General features: G+C 46.6%; 1 protein-coding gene across 1 annotated transcript in view; it reads right to left on the reverse strand.

Moving 5' to 3' along the window:
* CSMD2 (CUB and Sushi multiple domains 2) overlaps positions 1-23,981 on the reverse strand; it is a 797,331-nt gene that overhangs the window by 142,067 nt on the left and 631,283 nt on the right. Inside the window, 5 exon segments of the mRNA XM_064281672.1 lie at positions 1,346-1,459; positions 5,311-5,427; positions 6,630-6,824; positions 16,339-16,526; positions 19,990-20,128. Of these exon segments, the coding sequence (XP_064137742.1) occupies positions 1,346-1,459; positions 5,311-5,427; positions 6,630-6,824; positions 16,339-16,526; positions 19,990-20,128 (753 nt within the window).

The raw sequence follows: 23,981 nt of genomic DNA on the forward strand, positions 1-23,981 counted from the left end.
AGAGTATAACTGCCCCCTAGAGTCTCCAAGGAGTGCCTGGCGGATTTGAACTGCAAACCTCTTGGTTAACAGCTGTAGCAATTTTTTGTATGAGAAAAAAAAAAAAGAGAGACTGACTTAATTTGTAAACTTTCACTTAAAGCACAATAAAATTAAAAAAAATATATTGATAGATTTGATTTCATAGAAAATTAAAATTTTCTGACATAAAACCTCACATTTTAATATTAACCCCCCTGCCCTTGGACATTAAAACACACCCTGAAGAAAATTAAATGGCAAATGACAACATGTTTTTCTAAACATGTAATAGCATATTATAAGAATAAGAGGTTTTTATAGCATGTAATATATATTGCTTATAAGAATATGGAATGATACTGAATAAATAAGAAAAGAAGTTCTGACAGAAAAATCAATACAAACTCACAACAAAAATGCATGGACCAATAAAAGTATTACCCAAAGGTTAACCTAACTCGTAATAAAAAGGGCAAGTTAGAAAATGAGATACAATTTTTCACTTATCAGGATAAAGTTTTTGTTTTGTAATTACCTAATTTTTTGTGAAAATAAAACATGCCCTCTTATCCATTGTTGGTGAACAAAGTGGCAAGACCTTTCTAGAAGGATATTTGACAATCTCATATCTTTTAACTTGGAAATTTTATTTCCAGAAATGTATTTTAAGGTAAACAGCCAGAGATGTATGCAAAGATATACGAACAATATGTCAAATTGCTATTCAGAAGAATAAAAAATTAGAAACAATCTAAATGTTCAATAACAGGAAATTAATTACATACATTTAAAATACATAGCAGACGGCTATACAGTATTTAAACATCCTATTATAGAAGAAAAAGTAATGACAGAAATGCTTACAGTGAATATTTCAATAAAATATGTATACTGTTTTGTTCAATAAGATATGTAAAAGATTAAATAGGTACAAGGAGTGGAAGGAGATACAATAACTCTTATCAGTGTGGTTGGTTTTTATTTTAACTCTCTATACAATTCTTTTGTATAGAGAAAACAATTCCCTAAGTTTTCTACAATGAAAATGTAATATGTTTATAATTAGAAAGAAAATTGGGTCTCAGAATAGGCAAATAGAAGGATGCTACATTATTTCAGGGTAGTGTAGACACGCCTTGGGATGAGGGGAGCTTCTGATGCCCCTTCTCTATGTTGGCTCGTGGGAGTTGGCTGTTGTGTTAGAGACAGCGGCAGCCACAAACCTGTGTGGCTCCACCTGTGGCCACCCGTGCTTATAAGGCCTCTTTCCCTTTAACCTACCCCCAGCCCACCGCTGTCCCCAGCGGCGGCCAAGACTCGGTACCTGTGTGGGAGCCCGAGAGGGAGCTGAGGAGCCGGGACTGCTGGCTGTGGCCGTCGTGCACCTCCACCACGTCGTTGAGGGCGGTGTGAAAGAAGGTGAACTGGCCAAACACCACTGCGGAGGAGACACAGTGTGGGGATCTCAGTGTGGAAGACCCACACGGACATGTTGGGGGCAAGAGGGAGGGGCTGGGACGCCGGGCCCAAAATGAGAAAAACCAAACCCGTAGCTGTGAAGTGGATTCTGACTCATGATGATCCCACGTAAGTTGGAGCAGAACTGCACTCAGCACGGTTTTCCTTTATTTTTGTATTTATTTTGTTGTTGTTGAGAATATACACAGAAAAACATACACCAATTCAACCGTTTCTACATGTTCAATTCAGTGACATTGATTCCATTCTTCAACTTGTGCCACTCCATAGAGTTTTCAATGGCTTTGATCTTAGGAAGGCTAGGTGGTGAAAACATTTTGCGCTTGACTGCTGACATAAAGGTTGGCGGTTAGGACCCACCTAACAGTACCATAGAAGAAAGGCCTAACGATTGGCTTCTGTTAAGATTACAGCCAAGAAAACCTCACGGAGCAGCTCTACCCTATAACTCATGGGGTTGCCATGAGTTGGAATCAACCCCACAGCAATGAGTTTGGTTTTGAGTTTTTGGAATCTATGGAAGTAGATTGCCAGGGCTGTTTCCCAGTGAGCCATTGGGTGGAACCGCCAGCCTTTTGATTGGTGGCAGAGGACAAATCATTTCGGCCATCCAGGGTCAGGAGGAGGAAAACTTCAGAGGAAGTCGTTAGTTCATGGGGCAAACTGCTTGCTGAGCGTTTCCACTGACTGATCAATGCACTGATCAGACTCCCAGAGACAGGGACGTGGAGAGCTGGGAAGGGCTGGGCTGACATTCTGCCACACGAGTCAAGGCAACACTCAGGGTGGCATCCAACCGTCAGGCTGGTGGAGGTGGCACCAAGTACACCCAATTCGTCCCCCAGATAGTAGCTGCAGCAGCTACACGAAGACATGAACAAGCTTTCGGTAACATTCTCTATTTTTCTATGTCATCTCAGGACCCTGCATCTTCCCTCCTTTTGCTTCAAACTTCCAGCCCACCAGGAGATCCCCTGAATACAAGATCCCCCACAGTTAAGAGGGACAAGGGTGGCAAGTAATAGCCTGCTCCTGGGGAAGGAGCAACTGTCTGTGGAACAAACATCTCCACCTCATTTTCCTCTGGCTAGGTCCAGAGGGGAGAGAGGAAGTGACATTTATTAAGCACCTACTGTATGCAAGTATCCCACTTGTTATGTACAGCATCATCTTTGATCATGATTCTTCCAGATAATACCCGTATTTTATAAACAAAGAAACTGAGGTTCAGAGAGGTTAAAAGAGCTCCCCAAGGCCCCTCACCTAGCTCAAGGAAGCGAGGGTGAAAGGCCAGTGGGTCTTATGCCCTGATCCAGTCTCTGTTGGACAAAGCAAAAGGGCCCTGTAATTTGATGGCTACTCAGGACACCAGGTATGAATCCCAAGGGATTTCCCCAGGCCTCCCCTCTCTGTCAAGCACTGCTAGAGGGGCTGGGTCAGTCAGCGATGCCTTTTCTGACACTGCCAGGCCCCAGTTCATTCTGCCTGTGCTGGTCTCTCAAGTGGCCTGGTGCACCTGAGGGCAAGAACCAGAGTAGACTGTTCTCTACGATGGCTGAGAGCCTTGAGCATGTACGAAGTAGGGCGTGTATATATTGGAGCAGGGGTGGAGAGGGACTCAGGCTATGGGCTCAGCTGTCTGAGAAAAATTGTAATGATGATACCGAGAATGGAGTGAGAGATTCTTAGCTCTCAACTCATGGTAGGAGAGTAGGAGGGAGAGGAGCAGGAGGAAGAAGTGCAGGAGGAAGAGTGAATTTCTGTACCCTGCAAATGGGCACTGCATTAGGGATGGTGGCAGGGGTCTCTCCACATTCTCCCCTACAGCGAACAGACAGGAAAGGTTCCTGCTTTCAGGGTGTACATTCTAGTGGAAAGCTGTTGTTAGCTGCTGTGGAGTTGGATCCGAATCAGGGTAACCCCACGCATTATAGAGTAGAGCTGCTCCACAGGGTTTTCAAGACTGTGACCGTTCTGAAGCAGATTGCCAGGCCTGTCTTCCGAAGTACCTCTGGGTGGGTTTGCACCATCAACCTTTAGGCTGGTAGTCAAGTACTTAGCCATTGCGCCACCCAGGGGCTCCTTGTAGTGGGAAGAGGCAGTCAAAAAATACTTGTGCAAATAGATAAACTAGATAATTTCAGTGTTAAGTTCTAGACCCACTGCCGTCGAGTCGATTCTGACTTATAGCGACCCTATAGGACATAGTAGAACTGCCCCATAGAGTTTCCAAGGAGCGCCTGGTGAATTTGAACTGCCGACTTTTTGGTTAGCAGCTGTAGTTCTTAACCACTAAGCCACCAGGGTTTCTGTTAAGTTCTAGGTGTGCAATAAAATTGGGTGATGGGATCAAGTGATAGGGTGAGGCAGGTCACTTTAGATAGGGGATCATAAAAGGCATCTTTGAGATGACATCAGAGCTGAGATCTGAGCTGGGAATGAGTACTCCAGACCCAAAATGAAAAATATTCCTCTGTCCCCCAAGCTCAGCATCAATGGCAACAAGAAGATGCTTGTGACAGATCACTACTCTTCGTAGAACCAGCTCTCCCTATATAGGTTTAGCTCAATGAAACAGACCAATCTTGGACTTGGCTGCTTGTAAGGAGGTGAGCTCCCTGTTAGTGGTGGAATTCAAGCACAAACTGCATGCCCATCTATTAAGGATTTTTTCTGGATAGCAGATTGGATTGGACAATGTTTTTAGGACTTTTCTAAGAGAGTCTATGATCCTGCAGATCAAAAGCTTCTGCCACGAAAGCATGTTGGGGAGTGTGTGCACAGGCACACGAGTGTGTGGGTGATCAGGAGGGGTGGCCACACTGATGGCAGGAGCTGTGGGTGTAGAGGAGGCTGGGAGTTTATATAGGGCAGGGAACATGTCTCTCTCAGCTCTGTAGCTCTGGTACCCAGCAAAACGCACAGCCCCCGACAGGTGCTTAATACATGTTTGGTGCATGACTGAAGCACTGAGTCTTGTCTTGCGATTGCCTATCTTATCTCTTGGGAATAAGCAGCCAGCTCTCTGCAGGCTGCCCCATCCTTCTTCTGGTTGGTTAGGATATTTGATGCCCTTTGCCCCCGCAATACAAACTGAGTTTAGAAGTAGTCATTACTCCTCCAACAAGAAGATCTAGGTGGAAAGAAAGTCAGTCACCCTCAGCAACTTCCGGAATGCCTCCAGGGCTGGCAGGACCCTGACTGTCCCATTGGCAATCAGGCTTCTTTCTGTCTGGATATTGTGGAATCTGGAGGTTTCTTTGTCTTCTCAGGGCACTGGCCTTCTTCTTCCTTTTTTCTTGCCCATCCTACCCCATAGCTGCTAGACCAGGTGCCAGTTCTCAGGTAGAATACCTGCAAGCATATGGCTCTGAATCTGGGGCCCTGTCCCCTCACCTTCACTTTCAAGCTCTGGCTCATCTCATTCCTTCCCTTCTTCCTGCTTCCTGGCCACCAACACCTGGGGACCCAGTACACCTGGCTCTGCAGCATCGCCATTCAGACCTGGGTAGTGCTGGATAGTTCCCCTGCTCACCTGGGCTGCCCTCTGTTCTGGCTGATTCCTCACCAACTCCTTTGCCTTGGTTACAGGTGGCCTCGCCTGTGCCCTTCTCCTCTCATGTGTCAGGAGACCATGCATCCTACAGCCCGTTTCATAGAGTCAACACTCTGATGTCCAGCTTGGGAGTCAGTTCTGTCCATTCCCAGAAGGGGGGTGGATCACTGGGATGGGCCTGAGGAGTTGCCGCTTTTGGAGTGAGGGAGGGGAGTTGGAAAACATACAAATAAACAGAAAAAAACCATACGCACCATAGTCCTTGGGCACGGTGACAAAATATAGGCAGATCTGTCCACTGGTGTAGTTCTGGGGGTAGTTGGGGGACAAGACCACTCCATCCGCACCTACATACTGTCCCCCACAGGGGGCTGAAAGAGAAACCAGGCAGAGGGCCAGGTGACCTCGTGGGCCTCTCATCAGCTGTCCACCCTCTGTTCTGCCCCCCTCCGAGTTTCTGGCCCTGGCGAGGCTGCCCTTAGGTGTGCAGTCACTAAGGTGGAGCAGGGGAGTTCTAAGGACACTGTCCCACTCTGCTCAAGGACATCCATTCCTGGTCTGACATGTGGCCTGAAACCATTCTGAAGCTATCAAGAGCCCTCTTGGGCACCTCCCAGCCCTTGCCCTCTAACTATTCACATGGGCATTGGTCCCTGGAGGCACAGCCTTGAGGAGTATACTAGGAACTCCTTCTGCTTGTAGGTGTGGCCTAGATATGATCTGCTGGCCATGGCTGATGTCTGTGCCTGGGTAGTGTCTGCTGAGCCTCTCCAAGCTAACCTTGCTGAAAGGGGCCAGCCCATGCCACACAGCCACTTCCTCTCCCAGCCATGATCCCCGATTTCTACAAGAGGTAGACCTCTGAGCCGGCTCCTCTCACCTAGGCAATGAGGGCACCTTGCTTTTCAATGTAGGTGGACACGATGCTCTTGACGCTCTGACACTCCAGCCTATCTCTCTTTTTAGGACCCCTAGGGCTAACCTGGAAACCCTGGGGTGTAGTGGGTAACAGCTATGGCTGCTAACCAAAAGGCTGGCAGTTTGAATCCACCAGGTGCTCCTTGGAAACCATATGGAGCAGTTCTACTGTGTCCTATAGGGTTGGTATAAGTCAGAATCGACTCGAAGGCAACGGGTTTTTATGGCTAACCCAGACCTGCCTGGAGCCAGCCCAGCTCCCTGGCCTTCGTTTTACACATCTGCTCTGTCAGCGATTTTCCCTAGGCCCAGGAACAAGCTTAAAGGCTGATATTAAACTGCAACTCCCTTCTCTCTGGTGTGAGCTTCTGGCATGTCTGGGGACCAGTGTTCAGGACATGAGTATCGATGTGATCTGAGGGTGAGGATGGGAACATTTCATGGTTTGAGAGAGATGACCCATTGACAGGCACTGGTGCGCCCAGTGAAAAATGAGCCAGTCTCATCCACAGCAAACCCAAGCTTGTCAGGTCCTGCTTACAGGAGTCACCCTTTGAGGACCATGTCCTGCCTTCCCCTTTCCCTTGCCAACAGCCCCTTCTGCTCTGACATGCCCGTTTTCTCAGACTCCCTTCCCATCTCTGGGTTCTACCACCTGTGCAGACCGGCCGGGGGTTGTTCCACACAGGCTTCCCATCGGGCCCCAGGATGCAGCTCAGGGTAGAGGAGCCCTCAACTTCATAGCCCCCATGGCAGTAGTAGGTGATGGAGGAGCCCAGCTTCAGGTCGGACCCCACTCGCGTGCCATTCTTGATGGAACCAGGGTCGAAACATGACTCCCGGGGGTTTTCTGGAAAAGAGAACACACACATGCACACACAGGGCTCATGAGTGGCCCATTTCCATGGAGTAGCACACAGAGGAGACCCTGACCTCAGTCAGCCACAGAGCACATGGGATTCAGGGCTACTGCTCTTATTCCCTTTCGGTCTAGAAGCTTTTCTAAATTTGTTTAGAAATCCAGGACTGGAAGTCACTTTTGGAGAGTGAAATTTCCCTTTCTCTCCCCACATTCTTGCCTTGACCCACAGAGGAGGGAATTTCTGCTAAACCGTTGGATTCCTCTTTCATCATCCCTTACTTGCTCCTTCCCAAGGCAGGCACCCACTGGTCTGACAGGTGGGAGCTGACGGTCCCCGAACCACATTTCAGGGTCACTATGGTAAAAGTGGAAACCCTGGTGGCATAGTGGTTAAGTGCTACGGCTGCTAACCAAAGGGTCGGCAGTTTGAATCTGCCAGGCACTCCTTGGAAACGCTATGGGGCAGTTCTGCTCTGTCCTATAGGGTCGCTATGAGTCAGAATCGACTCGACGGCACTGGGTTTGATTTTGGTTTGGTTTATGGTAAAGGTTGAAGGAGCCCTGGTGGCGCAGTGGTTAAGTGCTCCACTGTTAACTGAAAGGCCGGTGGTTCCAAATTACTAGTCACTCCACAGGAGAAAGATTACAGCCTTGGAAACCTTATGAGGTAGTTCTATTCTGTCTTAAACGGTCGCTATGAGTCAGGAAACCCTGGTGGTGTAGTGGTAAATAGCTACGGCTGCTAACCAAAAGGTCACCAGTTCGAATCCACCAGGCACTCCTTGGAAGCCCTATGGAGCAGTTCTACTCTGTCCCATACGGTCCCTATGAGTCAGAATCAACTTGATGGCAAAGGGTAAATGGTAAAGGCGACTGCCCATCCACCCCTTTGCCTGACTTTGACCTCCCACACTGAGGAATGGTGAGCTTCCTTGGCGTTCTGTATCCAGGTGCTAAGCAGGACAGAAAGCTGGTTTTGGAGTCTGCTCTTTCTCTTTTTCTTCTGCCTACAACCAGGCAGCTGGCTGGGAAGGTCGACCTGCATCTGCTCTGCAGACCAGTCATCTCCACACCTAGCAGGCACTGCTGATAGCATGGGTGCCATACTCAGATCCAGGGCAGAAGTAGGAAACCCTACTTCACCTCTGGGACAAGCTGAGGTCTCCAATACAGTTTTCTAGGGCTTTGCACTGGGGTACTGAGTTCTTGCCAGTTTATTAAAACTATTTGGCTTTCGATCCTTATGTGTCTTCTCAGTCAAGCATACCGGGAACGTGAGAGAAGTGGCAGCCTGAGCCCCTAACAGCCATCCACGCCATTCTTCTGCACCAGATAAGACTGTACTTGACGTTGCCCTGAGCGACTGGGGGTACTAGTTGGGGCCCTGAATCTCTGCAGAAGGAGAGTCTAGAGTCTGAAGCTGCCCTCATCACTGGACGAAAATTCTGAGCACCCCTTGGGAGCCAACATTCACTACCATCCGCTGCTGCCCTTCCTCAGTCTTCCTTGCTCTAAGATCACTGATGGTCAAGTGGCCTGTCACCAGGGCTGAGCAGTGTCAGGGCACAGCAAAGGCCAGACAATGCCAGGGAATGCAATTGAGTATCAGGTTTCAATTAGTGTCTTGGAGGCTATGCTGTGGGGAAGCAGCAGAGGTCTAGAGATGGGAATTGACAAGAGGTGCTAACAGCCCTTGGAGAATAACTCAGAATTCAGAGCGGAGCTAAGGCAGAAAGAGCTGGAATGGATGGGATCAGAGCCCAGAGATGAGAGGTTCAGAGGAGTTTTGCTGAGAGCTGTCCTATCACCTGGGTACTTTTTAGGCTACCTAAAAAGGACGCAGCCGCTGCTTGAGGGTGTCGCTCAGTCGCTAGTCAGTCTCTGTTGACTGATGGGATGGGACAATGATTGTCTATATGATCTTGCCAAGTCCACCTGCTCCTGCATTTGAGCCCTTGCACCCTAGGAGATAGGCTGGCCTGCCCTTCTTTAAGTCTTGTCCATAGTTAAGGGTGAAGCAGCTCTGAATATAGTACTACATTTAAACTCAAGTAAATTCCAGGAAAATGGTCACTCACCTCGCAGACAGCCTCTCAGTGGTTCCTTGTGAGCCCTGTGATAAGCCACCTTGACCCCATGTCAGATTGCTCCTCTACCTAAGCCTAGTGGCCGGGGCCAGAACACAACTGGCCGTTGGGTTTTCCATACATGACGCACAGAGATACAGTGTACTGTCACCATGTCTTACATCTCATCTGTCTTTTTTAAAAATTCAAAGTGGGTCAAATCTAATTTGAAGTTCAGAGAAATTAAGTATCTTGGAATCAATTTCACATAGCGCCTAAGAGGCAAAATTAGCTGTGGCACCCAACATTTATTCCCCCCTTTATCTTTAAATAATGGAACCTGATTTCATCTAGAGCATCAAGGCACCAGCTCAGTTCTACATTTCCCAGCCTCCCACGCAGCTAGGTCTGGCCAAAGAGATGTAAACATCAATCAGATCAAGTCTGTTTGAAACACTCTAATAGCCTCCCACCTCACTCAAAGTAAGAGCCCAAATCGTTACAGGTGTACAAGGCCCAGCACACTCTGCCCCTGAGCCTCACCTCTATGACCTAGCCTCCTGCTGTCTGTTTGCTCACTCTGCTCCAGCCATGCTGGCCTCTGTGTGCAGAATGTGCCCCCATCTACACGGCTCCCTCTCTCATTTCCATCAGTGACACCTTCCCCAATCAGCTGTTTAAAATTACAATATTCCTCTCACCAGCACTCCCCCCACCACCCTTCTCTGCTTTATTTTATTTTTTTCCACTGGGATTAATGCTATCTCATGTATGATAATTTACCTTTTTCTTTCTTCTGTCTTCCTCCACTAGAATGTCTCTGGGTGGTGCAAACGGTTAAGTGCTCAGCTACTAACTGAAAGGTTGATGGTTCAAATCCACCCAGAGATACCTCAGAAGAAAAGCCTGGCTATCTACTTCTGAGAGGTTGCAGCCGTTGAAAACCTTATGGAGGGCAGTTCTACTCTGAAACCCATGGGGTTGCCATGAGTCAGAACTGACTCAATGGCAACTGTTTCCCGCCCCCCTCCCCCCCACTAGAATGTAAGTTCCATGAAGGAAATTTCCAGTTTTGTTCACTGCTGTGTTCCAATGGCCTGGCATGGTAGGCACTCAATAAATATTTCTTTCATGGGAGACTTCTAGAAAGGCTGCTTAAGGAAAGGTGCCAAGAGAATGCTCACTGGCCCTTCTTTCTTTTCTTCCTCTTGCCCACAAGTCTGGGACTCAGAAAGGGTGGCTAGAACTCCGGTTGCCATCTTGGATCCTGAGGTAACCTTGAGAATGGAAGCCGTGTACTAGCAAGGTCGAGCAGAAAGACAAAAGGAGCCTCAGTGGAGCTGCCTCATTAGCCCTGGGTGCTAACCTCCGAATTTCTTTTACAGGAAGGAGAATAAACTTCTACTTTGTTTAAGAAACTGTGCCTTTGGGTAAATCACTGCACTGGCATTGGACTCCAGCTGGCTATGGCTACTCCAGAATACTTCACTATGTCAATATGTTCTTTCTTCTCTTCTCTGTCTGATAAGCTCCTATACTTTTTTTAAAAATTTTTGTTTAGCTCTAAGTGAAAGTTTACAAATCAAGTCAGTCTCTCACACAAAAACTTATATACACCTTGCTACACACTCCCAATTGCTCTCCCCCTAATGAGACAGCCCACTCCCTCCCTCCACTCTCTCTTTTCGTGCCCATTCCACCAGCTTCTAACCCCTTCTACCCTCTCATCTCCCCTCCAGACAGGAGATGCAACATAGTCTCAAGTGTCCACCTGATCCAAGAAGCTCACTCCTCGCCAGCATCTCTCTTCATCCCATTGTCTAGTCCAATCCCTGTCTGAAGAGTTGGCTTTGGGAATGGTTCCTGTCCTGGGCCAACAGAAGGTCTGGGGGCCATGACCACTGGGGTCCTTCTAGCCTCAGTCAGACCATTAAGTAAAGTCCTATATTTTTAAGTGCTCTGAGCAACATTCCTGAACTTTGCCTCTCTCTAGCAGAATTCTATACTTTTTTTTTCTCGCTTGATTATAGCATGTATCACATTGTCTTGGTAGGATGGTGTCTTAGTTATCTGTGATGCTATAACAAATATACCACAGGTGGGTGGCTTTAAGAAACAGAAATTTATCTTCTTGTAGTTTAGGAGGCTAGAAGTCTAAATTCAAGGTGCCAGCACTAGGGGAAGTCTTTGTCTGCTCTGGGAGAAAATCCTTGTCTTAGGTTCTCCAGTGTTCTTTTGGGCATTCCCTGGAGATCTCCATGTGGCACCTATCTCTTCCCCATTTGTGCTTGCTTTCGTCTGTGCCTTATCTGCTCTTTTTATATCCCCAAAGTGATGAGCATAAAATGCCCTCCACTAATATTGGCCTCATGAACATAACAAAGAAAACCCTATTCCCAAATAGGATTACATCCACAGATATGGGGGTTAGTATTTCTGAGGAATACAAATCAATCCATAACAGTTGGGTAAGTGCACGCCTTTCCAGTTACGTTCTGGACTCTCAGAGAACAGGGACCATCACCTACTCTTCTTATAACCTCAGCAACTATCACAAAATTTGGCACCAGGGCCAGCCCTACTTGGCACATAATAGACGCTTAATAAACAGCTGCTGAATTAATTGGCTAAACACCCTCAGGCTTGGAAAATCAATAGCCACATCAACAACTCCAACTACAGACTCCATTCTATATTTACTCCATGTCAGAGGAAGAAGAGCTCATCATTCCAGGCGTTATAACATTAATCACGACAAGGATAATGATAATGATGATAACCCCTTACATGGGAATATCACCTTATAATTTTCAAGTCACTTTCCAATCTGGTATCTCATTTGTGTCTGCCCAGGCAGGGCCAGGTATACTCATGTTCAGGTTACAGATGAGGAATGTGGCGATCTGATAGGCTAAATGAGCTTTCCAAACCATTTGGCTATTAAGAGATAGAATTAAAACCACAGTTAGGACTTGAGGCTGCCAAACCAGAGCTCAGGTGTGAATGATAAAACTAAATGGCTAAAACATCATGATGATAATAATAAATAAAACTCAAGCCCTCTAAAATGAGAACCATAAAAGAACTGGCTTCTCTCTAGTCCTTGTGGGTGAGGCCCATTTATGACCATTGTTTGCAATAACAGAAAACTGGCAACAACAACCCAGACATCCGAGCAGTAAGGAACTAGTTATAAAAGTTGGATTAGAGCCATCCCCTGAAATACAAGCAATCTGTAAAAAGGATGGCAGAAGTCTTTGTATACTGATGCTCAACATCTGTTTATTGTTGGGAAAAAAAAATCAGCTTAGAGATTGGTATATATGGTGTGATCCTGTTCATATACAACAGGAGTCAGAGAACTACGGCCTGCAGGTCAAATCTGGCCCGATGACTTTTACAAAAACAGTAGTGCTACAACAGTAGAGTTGAGTAACTGAACAGAGACCATCTGGCCTGCTAAGCCTAAAATATTTATTATCTAGCTCTTTTTTTTTTTTTTTTTAAAAGCTCTTTACATGGACTCCCTTATAGTGCAAGCAGTTTTATCTTGGTAGCACGTGGCTTCCATTTCCTTTACAGAAGCAGATGTCCAAGCCTTTCTTCTTTGGCACTGTTGGGTGGGTTTAAACCACCAACCTTTCAGTTAGTTGTCAAGTGAAAACTGCTTGTACCACCCAGGGACCTAGGGAGATACTTGTTGTGGTTAGTTACTGTTGAGTTGATTCCGACTCATGGTGACCCCATGTGTTATAGAGTAGAACTATTCCACAGGGCCTTCTTGGCTATAATCTTAAGGGAAGCAGATCACTAAACCTTTTTTACTGTGGTACCATTAGGTGGGTTTGAACTACCAACCTTTAGGTTAGCAGTTGAGTGTAAACTGCATCACCTAGGGACCTTTTTGGGGAAGACATTAAACAAACAAACAAGCAAACAAGCAAACCCGATGCTGTCGAGTCAATTCTGACTCATAGTGACCCAATAGGACACAGTAGAACTGCCCCATACGGTTTCCAAGCCTGCAAATCTTTATGAAAGCAGACTGCCAGGGGTGACTAATGTTAGGAGGTGTGCAGTCTGGGAAGGAAGGAGCCCATTATTGTGGTACTTGCACCACAGATCCTAACAAGGGGGTGGTAGGTGCATTCGTAGGCTGTGCCTCACCTCTACTGTCCTCCAGGGACTGGCATCCCTTCAGCCAGGTTGGCTGGCTCAAATGGCAGCTGGGAAGGCTTTGTTCCCTGGGGCTGTGTTTTAGACCTGAGGATTCCTCAAGATACCATTTTGGGCAACAGCCAAAAGTGAAAAGGGCTTCCTTGGGAAAGAGAAACTGAGGTGTGGTTCTCAGCCGATAAACTTCAGTGGAGAGGACCTGGGGAAACTGGCAACAGCTAGGTTGCCATGAACAAGGTAATTAGGGAAGAAGCTGTGGAAGTTTCTACCCAGTAGCTTACTGTATGCAGGGAAGATGAAATGAATTCATATTGTAAGGCTGAGGCTAAAAGCCGTAACCTTTGGGTTGAAATTTTAGAATTACCACCTAGGATAAGAACCCAGTTGGACAAGTCAGAGGTTCCTAAGGCTTGGCAGAGGTTAAAGGACGTAAATACATTGGCTCTCAGTGTTATGGTTGTGTGACATCTTCTGCCAATGCTCAGCCATCAGGGTTGTGGGTTTAACAATGGACAAAAACCCATTGCCGTCGAGTTGATTCTGACTCATAGTGACCCTATAGGACAGAGTAGAGCTGTCCCGCAGGGTTTCCCAACTGCCGACCTTTTGGTTAGCAGCCAAACTCTTAACCACTGCACCACCAGGGCTCCAACAAAGGACACCCCCCCCGCCCCGAAAATCAAACCTGTTGCCGTTGAGTGGATCTCGACCTATAGTAAACCTATAGGACAGAGAAGAACTGCCCCATTGGGTTTCTAAGGAGCACCTGGTGGATTCAAACTGCTGACCATTTGGTTAGCAGCCATAGCTCTTAACCAGTATGTCACCAGGGTTTCCAACAAAGGACAAGGGGGCAGGAAAATTGAAGGTGCTGATGAGAGTGTGATTAAAGAGATGAATAATAAGAAAAAGGAGATGATGGCATGGCAGTGAGGATGGGGATGGGTGGAGTGATGGAGGTCCCAGGCTGAATCCAAGTTGCATCTTCTATTAGAATTCCAAAATGTCTGGCCGTGTTTTCTGGATATTGACATGTAGAGGAAGGTCTGGATACAGGATTACAGAATGGCAGGCTCCTGGAGGAAGAGTGGATGGTAAAATATCCATTCCCCAGACCAACTCCAGGAGCAAATGTTCATTGTTTCGTGCAGCACTTACCAACTACCTGACAAATAGCAGGCAATTGACATTTATGAGGATTTCAGTGAGTTGATGGATAGAAAGCACTTGGAACAGTACTGGCACGTGGCAGACACTAAATAAGCACTAGCTATTTTACGATCAGTATTATGTGCGATCTCATGCGAGATATCCCCAGGGGTTGCCAGGAATATTTAATCAAAGGATATCTTAAAAGGTTGCTGAGGTCCTACATTATGTAAGTGGGGGATATGAGCCAGAGAATTTTCAATTTTAACTGGTAATGTGTCCTCATTTGTACACATAGGCTGAAGAAGCCTGGGTGAACCTGGGTTATGGTCTCAATCACTAGAACTACCATCTCTAGAGTATCTATAGAGTTTAGTACATACTGGGCATCATACTAACATATACAGTACGTAGGCTTAACATATCTTAATCTTAAGCAACTTTCTGCAACATAATTATGATTACCATCATTTTATAGATGGAGAAATGGGTTCTGAGAGATAATAACTTGCCAAGCTCACAAATCAAGCAAGAAATGGAGCTAAGATTTGGATAATGGGATCTGAGATAATTAGGGAAGAAGAATAGATCAGAAAGGGACTAACGGTAGAAGAAAGTGGCATGCTCTAGAGCCTGGAACTATTAATAATCATTATCATCATCATATTTGAACATTACAGAATGCTTGACATGTGCCAGGCATCGTACCAAGAGCTTTAATGCGAAGACTAATTGATCTTCGCCTGCTTATATGAAATAGGAACTATTCTATCACTTTATAGATGAAGAAGCAGAGGTTCTGAGAGGTTAAACAGCTTTCCCAAGGTCACGCAACTGCTACTTGGTGAACATGAGCTTAAAGCAAGTTAGAATGGCCATTTCTATGAGATGGAGGCCCATTTTCATAAGCAAAGCTTTGCTGGAACACAGCAAGCCTGTTTGTTTACAAACTGTCTACAGCTGCTCCCACACATCAACAGCAGAGACAAGTAATTGTGGCAGTGACTGTCTGGTCCACTAAGCCTGATATATTTACTATATGGCCCTTTAAGAAAACATTTGTCAACCTCTGCTCTTGACCCCTACACTAGTCAATCTGCTTTAATTAATTAAAAAATGCAAAGGGAATAAGTGAATGGAAACAAAAAAAAAACCCAAACCCTTTGCTGTTGAGTCAATTCGGACTCATAGAGATCCTATAGGACAGAGTAGAGCTGCCCCATAGAGTTTCCAAGGAGCAGCTGGTGGGTTCGAACTGCTGACCTTTTGGTCAGCAGCCAACCTCTTAGCCACTGTACAACCAGGACTCCAAGTGAATGGAAGGATAGGAAAATGTGATCAGAAAATATCAGAAAGTGTCCAATTTATGACAAGGTTCCAGAGTATGGCCAAGGAGTAGTCCTTGGGACAGAGGACTAGGCACTGTGAGCCTAGGAGCTGGACGAACTGTCCACAGGGACACTGAAGTTACCCTGGATGGTAGGGGGGCTTTGGAGCAGAGAGGAAGATGTAGCCTCACGTCAGAATCCTCAGTGAATGTAGGGAGTGAGCAGGGAGATACTAGCTCATAGGTATAGAGTGAGGAAGGAGCCCTGGTGGCGCAACAGTTAAATACTCAGCTGCCAACCGAAAGGCTCCACAGGAGAAAGACTTGGCGATCTGCTCCTGTAAAGATTACAGGCTAGAAAACCCTGTGGGGCAGGTCTATTCTGTCACCAGGGGTCACTGTGAGTCAAAATCAACTTGACAGAACCTGACAACAACATGGAGTGGGGTTATGAGAGTGAAGAAGAGCTAAAACAAACCTTGAAGGAAAAAGAGAAAAGAGGAATAGTGATTTGGAAATAGAAATGGGACTCAGAAAGAACATGGGCATCCTTGACTCACACTAGCCCCCTTAACTTCCAGCACTGGGACATAGGAAGGTGACAGATGAAGCTACCTGGAGTGCCACAGGGCAGCCAGGCCCTCTCTACACGGCAGCAGCACCAGGACTGGAGCGGCTCCCTGCAGTCCAGCCCAACGTTCTCCACACACTGCCCTGCCTTCTGCTCCCCTCTGCCAGGCCTGGCTGACCCTGTCCTCAGTCATCTCGGATGCAAGGCCCTTACCTGTGTAGTCAATGACGAAGCCAGCATTGCTCACAGATGCGTCACTGCGGAAGGCGAGGAAGAGGCTGTTGCTGCTGCTCTCAATGCGGCCTGGGAGCTGGGAGCCGTAGAAGCTTCCTATGAGAGGGCTGAGAGAGTCCCGTCCGTCGTAGACATGGAGGAAGTCATAGCCAGGCTCCAAGTTAAAGCTGGGGAACAAACATAACCCACCCCACCCCGCTAAGGTCAAATAAAGGCTGATGCTGGGGCCTTAGGCTCAACCAAATGATGAGGCCTCCCAGAAAGCAGGCTCTCCACCCCAGAGGTGCCCAACCCCCAGAGACTTGCTGGTGGGGAGAGAGAATGAAGCCCCGATGACCTCCCATCAGGCGAGAAGATAGATCAAGAAGCTTAGGGGCAGGGGAGGCAGATTCCAGAGCTAGTGTCCAGAAAGCTGGAGCTGAAAGCCTAATGCCCTCCTTTTATGGAAGGGAACATGAATTGCCAACTCTAGACACTCAGTGGTCAGCAAAGGCATGTCTAGAACCCAGGTCTCTTAACCAATTTTAATGTTCTTTATACTGTGCTATAATGCACCTCCTTTTCCAGGAAGGAAAGAACCATCTCCAAAGCCATTTCTAGGCAGGGAGAGGGTCTTTTACCATGAAGGACCCTTGCTTTGTTTCCTTTTCCCAGAGCCACTTTTCCAGCTCTCCTCACGATCTGCGTCCCACTCCTAATGCCCAGAGCTGGTCTCCCTCCTAGCTATCTGACCCTGGTATGGGAAAAAAATCCATTAAAAAAACTGCCTTAGTTTAGAAAACTGGTATTAGGGATTTTGAATGTAATTTATCTCACTGGAATGGCTAGAATGAAAATGATGGGAATACCAAGTATTTGAGCCACTGAACCCTCATACCCTGTTAGTGGGAGTGTAAACTGGGTTAACCATTTTGGAAAATTGTTTGGCAATATCTACTAAATCTGAACATATTCCTGCTCTATGATGCAGCAATTCTACTCTTAGGTATAGATCCAACAAAGGTAGCTGATACCAATCAGGTGTACAAAAATGAAAACAGCAGAATATAAGTATATCAATTTGCAAAGACTAGGTTTTGGATCCAAACTCATTCATAGCCTAGCTATGGGCTGGGAAAGCCAGCTATTCCAACTGGCTGGACTGAGAAAGAAATGGATGCTCTACCCTTGAGCTAACACATATGGCAGGGAGAGGGGACACAACATCTCTAGGACAAAGTGGGTAGGGCTGGCAGAGAGATAGAATGGGGGTTTGGAGGTCATGGAGGCCAGAGTCAGATATGCACTGGCTTCCTCCCTACAGGAGGGAACCCTCTCACACTGTCTCAGCTGTGAGGTCACTCCCATCCTTGTTGGGTGATAGGGCCTTCTTGTCCCGTAATTCAGCTTCTAACTATCTGCTCTTTCAAAGTCACCAAGGAAGGGTGAGTCAAATGTGGCCATGAATTATGGCTCCATTAATTCCTAACTAACTGCCTTCCATCTGTCCCTTCCTTCCCTCAATCATCAAGTTTTATCTGAGCACCTTCAATATGCCAAGCACTGAGCAAGGTGCCAAGGATACGGGAATGCGTCAGACATCAGCCCTGCCTTCAAGAAGTTGATGATGCTGTAAGAGGTGAAGTAAACAACAAAATTAAGTAGAAAGTCTGTACAAGGCATAGTGGGGAAAAAAAACTAGGTTCCTCATGGAAGAGGTCAAGCATGGAAGATGAGAAGATGCTCACTGGTTGGGCAGGAGGCAAACGCAGTTCGCTGTGCAGGGAGAAGTCTGGGTAAAGTCACAAGGCATGAAATAAGCTACCCCAGAAACTGCCAGTAGTTCAGCCTGCCTGGAGCTCAGGGTTTAGGATGGGGTGGGTTTGTGGGAACACAGGGAGATACGTGAATGACTGGAGAGGTAGGAAGGGGCCAGATGGTTTGGAATGAAGCTCAGAAGTTTGAACCTTAATTAATAGGGATGAGGGACTCATTTAGGTATTTTTTTTCTTAAATAAAGGATTTTTTTTTTAAATCAAGGTAGAACTTACACACCATGAAATGATCCAAGCTCTCCGCTCGATCAGTTTTGACATCTGCATGTCAAGACCCAGAAGACGTCCACTGCCCCAGAAAGTTCCTAGCCGCCCCTTTCCAGTCATTCCTCCCCACCCCCAGAAGCCACCACTGGTCTGATTTCCATCATCATATGTTAGATTTGCTGATTCTAAAATTTCATATAAGTGGAATCATACATTATGTATTTTTTTGTCTGTCTTCTTTTATCCGGAATAATATTTTTGAGATTCATCCATGTTGTTACATGTATCTGTAATTCATTCCTTTTTACTACTAAGTAGGGTCATTATAGGATATTTGAATGGAAAACAATGTGGTTATTTTAGCATTTTAGGTTATTTTAGATGATAAAATCAAGCTGCCAGCTAGCTAAAGGACAGATTGGCATAGAAGGCAAGTTGGGGGCAAAGAAACCAGTTAGGAGGCTATGACAGTAATTTAGATGGGAAATGGTAAGGACTTGGACTAAAACAGTAGCTGGGAGAATGGAGAAGAGGCGAACATGTGGGAAATGCCAAGGCAGTAGAAGGTCCACGCCTTGGTCACTAGTTGGATGAAGCAGTAAAAGTAGAAGACGGTGCCACTCTCCAGTGTTCAGAAGAGAGCTTGTCTTGGGGGAGAAGTAACATTTCTAATTTTGCACATATTGCATTTGAGATTCCTGTAAGCAGCAAAGAGATGTCCAATAGTTGGATATGGGGACCTGCAGGTCAGAAGAAAGTCTGGGTGGGAGGCAGAGTGGAATCCTCACTTACAAGAGGAAGTTGAAAGCACAGGAGTGGATGAGTCTGTCCAGGAAGGAAGTGTGGGTGAGGAGAGAAGAAACCAGTGACTGACTTTGGCCAAGGAAGAGAGGCAAGAAAAGGTAGACGTGAAAATCACGGAAGACGGAGAACCAGGGGAGAGTAACTTCACAAAAACCAAGGGAAAACTACCGTAAGAGCAGAGGGCGTGATCAAGAGGTGGACTAGGATGAAACATGGAAAGCCTCATTTTGCTTGGTAATAAGGAGTTTGTTGCTAACGTTTAACTGAGGCGTTTCCTATGGAACAGTGGAGGCAGAAACCAGACTCCAGTGATTTGAGAGTAAACTGGAGGTGAGAAAGTAGAGAAAAGCAGAGACAATTCTTTTGAAGAGCTTGCTTGTAAAAGGAATAAAAGAGTAGGGCAGTAGCTAGGAGGAGCACAGGAGAGCATATGCTAGGGAGTGTGATGGAAGACTCCAGGAGAGCGGTGAAGGAAAACACAAGAGGGAGAGGAAGAAGGAACCAGCAAAGTCCTGCTTTCCGAATTTCAATATCCTCAGAGGTAAAACAGAAATAATAATAGATACTTCATATATTATTATGAAGGATTAAATAGGAAAATATATGTGAAACCACCAAGCACAGGGCTTGACACATAGGAAAGCCTCAATAAATGTTACTTTCTCTTTTTTTCAATTTCTTCACCTCCCACTGAACTGGGAACTCTGTTTACAGAAGACCTATGCACACTTACCTAGAGACCTGGGTCCTGAAACCCCTAACTGGTCTGAACCCTTTGTCTCCCACCCAGGGGAAAGGTACATACATGTTAAATACCAGGGCGATGACGTAGTCTGGTGAGACGGTCACTTTCCAGTCACACTCCTTGCCTGGCGGGTAGGGTTCTGGGTAATTTGGTGACAGAATGACTCCAGAGGGTCCCGTCAGGTCTCCGCCACAGGGAGCTGAGGAGAGAGGAAGACAAAGGTAAGACTGTCCCCTTCACCCCAGTCAAATATTAATGGGTATTGATAAGATACAGTAGAGGAGGGACTGAGTCTGAATGACCTAAGTTAAAACCTAGCTCTGCTACTTCCTGGCTGTGTGACCTGAGGGAATTTACTTAACCTCTCTGGATCTCAGCGTCCTTCATCTATTGTAGAAGAGATAATAGTACCTTCTTCACAGGGTGGTTGTAAAGATTATAGGAGATGTTTGCTACAGCATTTGGCATAAATAGTCAATACATGGTAGCCATCAGCTGTATTTTAGACATATCAAGTAGACGGTCCTCTCTTCACTACCTTTATATTCAGTTTCCAGAAGAGCTTTGTAGATATTTACCATAAGTTCTGGTGCACTTGATGTCAGGAAGAGGAAAACATGATCATGTTCACCTGCCAAGAACTGCTGGCCTTCTATACTACCAGTGTTCTTGGCATCTGTCTAGGGCTGCAGACACCTTCCGGCTTTCTAAAAGGCCTTGTCCAAGAGTTAGTCTATACCTCAGTTATGTGGGGCTCTCACAAATTCCCAATTAATCCATGGTGGCCTCTCTCCCCTGAGATGACAGCCCTTCCAAGCAGGGGGGCATGGCTGGATGACACAGCAAGCTGCCCACCCAGGCACATTCTGGCCAACTCTTCCATATTCTGAATCAGGTTCTCCCCCCTAAATGGCTGGGGCTGTCGCTCTATGACCTGAGAGGTTTGACAGAGTAGTAACTTGGAAGTATATGGGGTTATTAACAGGAAAGTGTAGCCGAGATAAATAGGGATAAACCACAGGGTACCATCAGAGGTTGGCAGTGGAGTTGGCAAAAGGTGTACCCACAAGGAGCACCGAGAGCCAGCCACTCAGGGGGAGGCCAGCAAATCCAAGGCGACATTGAGGTGGGAGCCAAAGAGCATCTCCAAGCGCTGAGGTAAGAATAGCCAGCTTGCTTGTTGTACAGCTGAGTTTTATTGCCTCATTCTGTGGCTTTTACTGAAGGTGAGGCTTAAAGGTCTGGATCGACTTCAACAGGGTCTCTTTAAAAAATGATAGGGCCACAAAAGCCCTAACATGGAGGAACATGGAACCTGAGTCGTCATGAATAGCAGTGACTAAGACCATCTTGAGTGCAAGAAATACTGAAATGGGTGCCTATTATGTGTCAGGCATGGCAAAAAGCATTTTAGATACATTATCTCATTTATGTCTCATAACAACACAAAGCCATGGATTATTATAAAGGAGGAAACTGAGGCTCAGAGAGTTATCACTCTAGACTCAAAGCCCATGATTTTCCCATTCCTCTATATGGGCTCAGAATCATTGGTGACAGCGGGAGTAGACAAGAAAGAGTGTTCTTCCCCACATGCTGGTGGCGGAGAAGCCCTAGCAGTTAAGAGTGTCTACAGGAATGAAGAAGGTTCCTTGAATCAGGTCTGCTTCTATCTCACCTCTTTAGAGCAGACACAGACTGGGTGAGTCTGGGTGTTTCTGAAACTGCTCCTGTTGCCCTTAGTAAGTTTGGGTTCTAGGCATCTGCCCTGGTACAGCTCCTTCCCAGAAAGCTCCCTGGCATCAGCCTGCTGGGCCTACATTCAGCCCCTGCTGGGCTTCCTACTTGGGACCCAGGCTTGGGCCTCACTGCCCTCTGCCAGTTACGTCTCAGGTCCTGGCGCTGGGCTCCTAAGGCTCTTCATCAAAAGGACGGCTTCTGCTGCTTAGGGCTGACAGAGGGGTCTGAAGGGGAAAAAAGTCCCCCTTCCCTCTTGCAGACGCAGGCACTAGCCAGCAGGACAGCTGAGCTGTAGGAGACCAAATGAGGCCTCGGCACTGTGAGTGGGCCCTGGGTTGGGGCTGCAGCTAGGGAGCCAAGCTGGAACCAGAACTAACTTCCATTTCAGGGCATTTGTCCTGACACCCATGGTCATGGCCTGTCCACTCCCCACCACCAAATAGAGAACAATGGGTCTGTTCTTCAGACCCAGACTTAGACCTCACCAAACTCTGGGTGCCCACATGGGAGTGGGTGCAAGTCGCTGCTCATGCCAGTTGGCCAAGAAATAGGCAGGCTGTCCTGAGAGGTGAAAGTTGTGAAAAAGGCATCAATTTTGAAGTTACACAGTCCTGGGTTCAAATTCTGACAATGCCACTTACTAGCTGTGTGAGTTTGGGCAAGTTATTCCACCTCTCTGAGTCTCTATTTCTTCATCTACAAGATGGAAAGGTATAATGATGATAATGGCTTTAACATATACAGAGTTTACTATGAATCAGGCATGGTTCTAAGTGCTTCCTAGTATTATCTTATTTAATCCTAAAAACAACCTTCTGAGGTGAATGCTATTATTTTTCCTATTTCACAGGTGAGGAAATTGAGGCACGGGGAGGTTAAGTGATTTGCCTAAGGCCACATAGCTTATTGTGGTGAAGTCAGACTCCAATACAGGTAGCTGGATTCTAGAACCTGAGCTCTTAACTTACCACCTGGTGATTTAAATGGAAGTAATGAGAGGCAGTGGTGGTTCAATGGTAGAATTCTCGGCTTCCATGCAGAGACCCGGGTTCGATTCCTGACCAATGCACATGCTCGGCCACCACCTGTCTGTCATTGGAGGCTTGTGTATTGCTATTGATGCTTAACAGGTTTCAGTGGGGATTCCAGACTAAGACAGACTAGGAAGAAAGGCCTGGCAATCTACTTCTGAAAATCAGCCAATGAAAACCCTACAGATCACAACAGGCTGATCTGCTACTGATCATGGGGGTAGTGCACGACCAGGCAGTGTTTTATTCCTTTGTACGTGTGGTTGCCATGACTTGGGGGCTAACTCAATGGCAGCTGACAACCACAAATATCTAGCCCAGTGCCTAACATAGGGATGGCGCTCAATAAATATTTGTTTTCTTCCTCCGTATAATGAAGGGTTTAAGGCCAGCTAGACCCAGTCATGGCAGACTGCCAAGAGAGCTGGAAATTAGGGGCTTGTCAGAAGGATTTCCAGTCTGTTTGAGAGAAGACGCAAAGACATTTATTTTGTTGCCTGAGGAACATTTCCCAAAGCCGAGGGTAAAAGAATGGGTAATGAAAGCTGAATTAACCTCTCTGCCCTGCTCGCTGCACAGTCACTACTCTCGCCAGCCTCACAAGATGAAACCCTCCTGTCCACCGGGGACAGTCTTGCCTTAGCACCTGCTTTTCTGTAAGCTTATGGAACCACAGCCTTCTAGAGTACTGGCTATGGATGGGGCCTCAGAGGTCATTCTCCCCCAGGCTTTCCCAAAATTCCTTCCCAGAGGAGGGAATTCTACTGAGGGAAGCGAGTCCAAAGACTTGAAAGACGGAAACAACAGAGGGAAGAAGAGCAGAGTGAGGCGGGAGGGAGGGAAGGGAGTCAGGATTTCTTGAGATTAGGGTTAGGTGTTTCCTCGCTTACAACCCCATGAGGGAAGTATATATACCTTCACTGTACAAATGAAGAAGGTGAAGCTCAGAGTTGCAGTTTTCCTAAGACTGAAGAACTAGTGAAGGGCAGATCCCGGAACCAACGCTCCTCCCCCCACCAATACCAAAAAAGTTGCCAATGAGTTGCTTTCGACTCACTGTGGCCCCATGAGTGTCCGAGTAGAACTGTGCTCCAAAGGGTTTTCAAGGGCTGATTTTTCAGAAGTAGATTGCCAGGCCTTTCTTCTGAGGTGCCTCTGGGTGGACCTGAGCTGCTAATCTTTGGGTTAGCACCTACGTGGGTTAAGTGTTTATCAACATAATTCAATATCCCATTGTCTTTTCTACATATCACAACACAAAGTTAAGGAAGGGGAGTCCCT

The sequence above is a fragment of the Loxodonta africana genome, chromosome 3, assembly GCF_030014295.1.
Source record: "Loxodonta africana isolate mLoxAfr1 chromosome 3, mLoxAfr1.hap2, whole genome shotgun sequence".
NCBI classification, from domain to species: domain Eukaryota; kingdom Metazoa; phylum Chordata; class Mammalia; order Proboscidea; family Elephantidae; genus Loxodonta; species Loxodonta africana.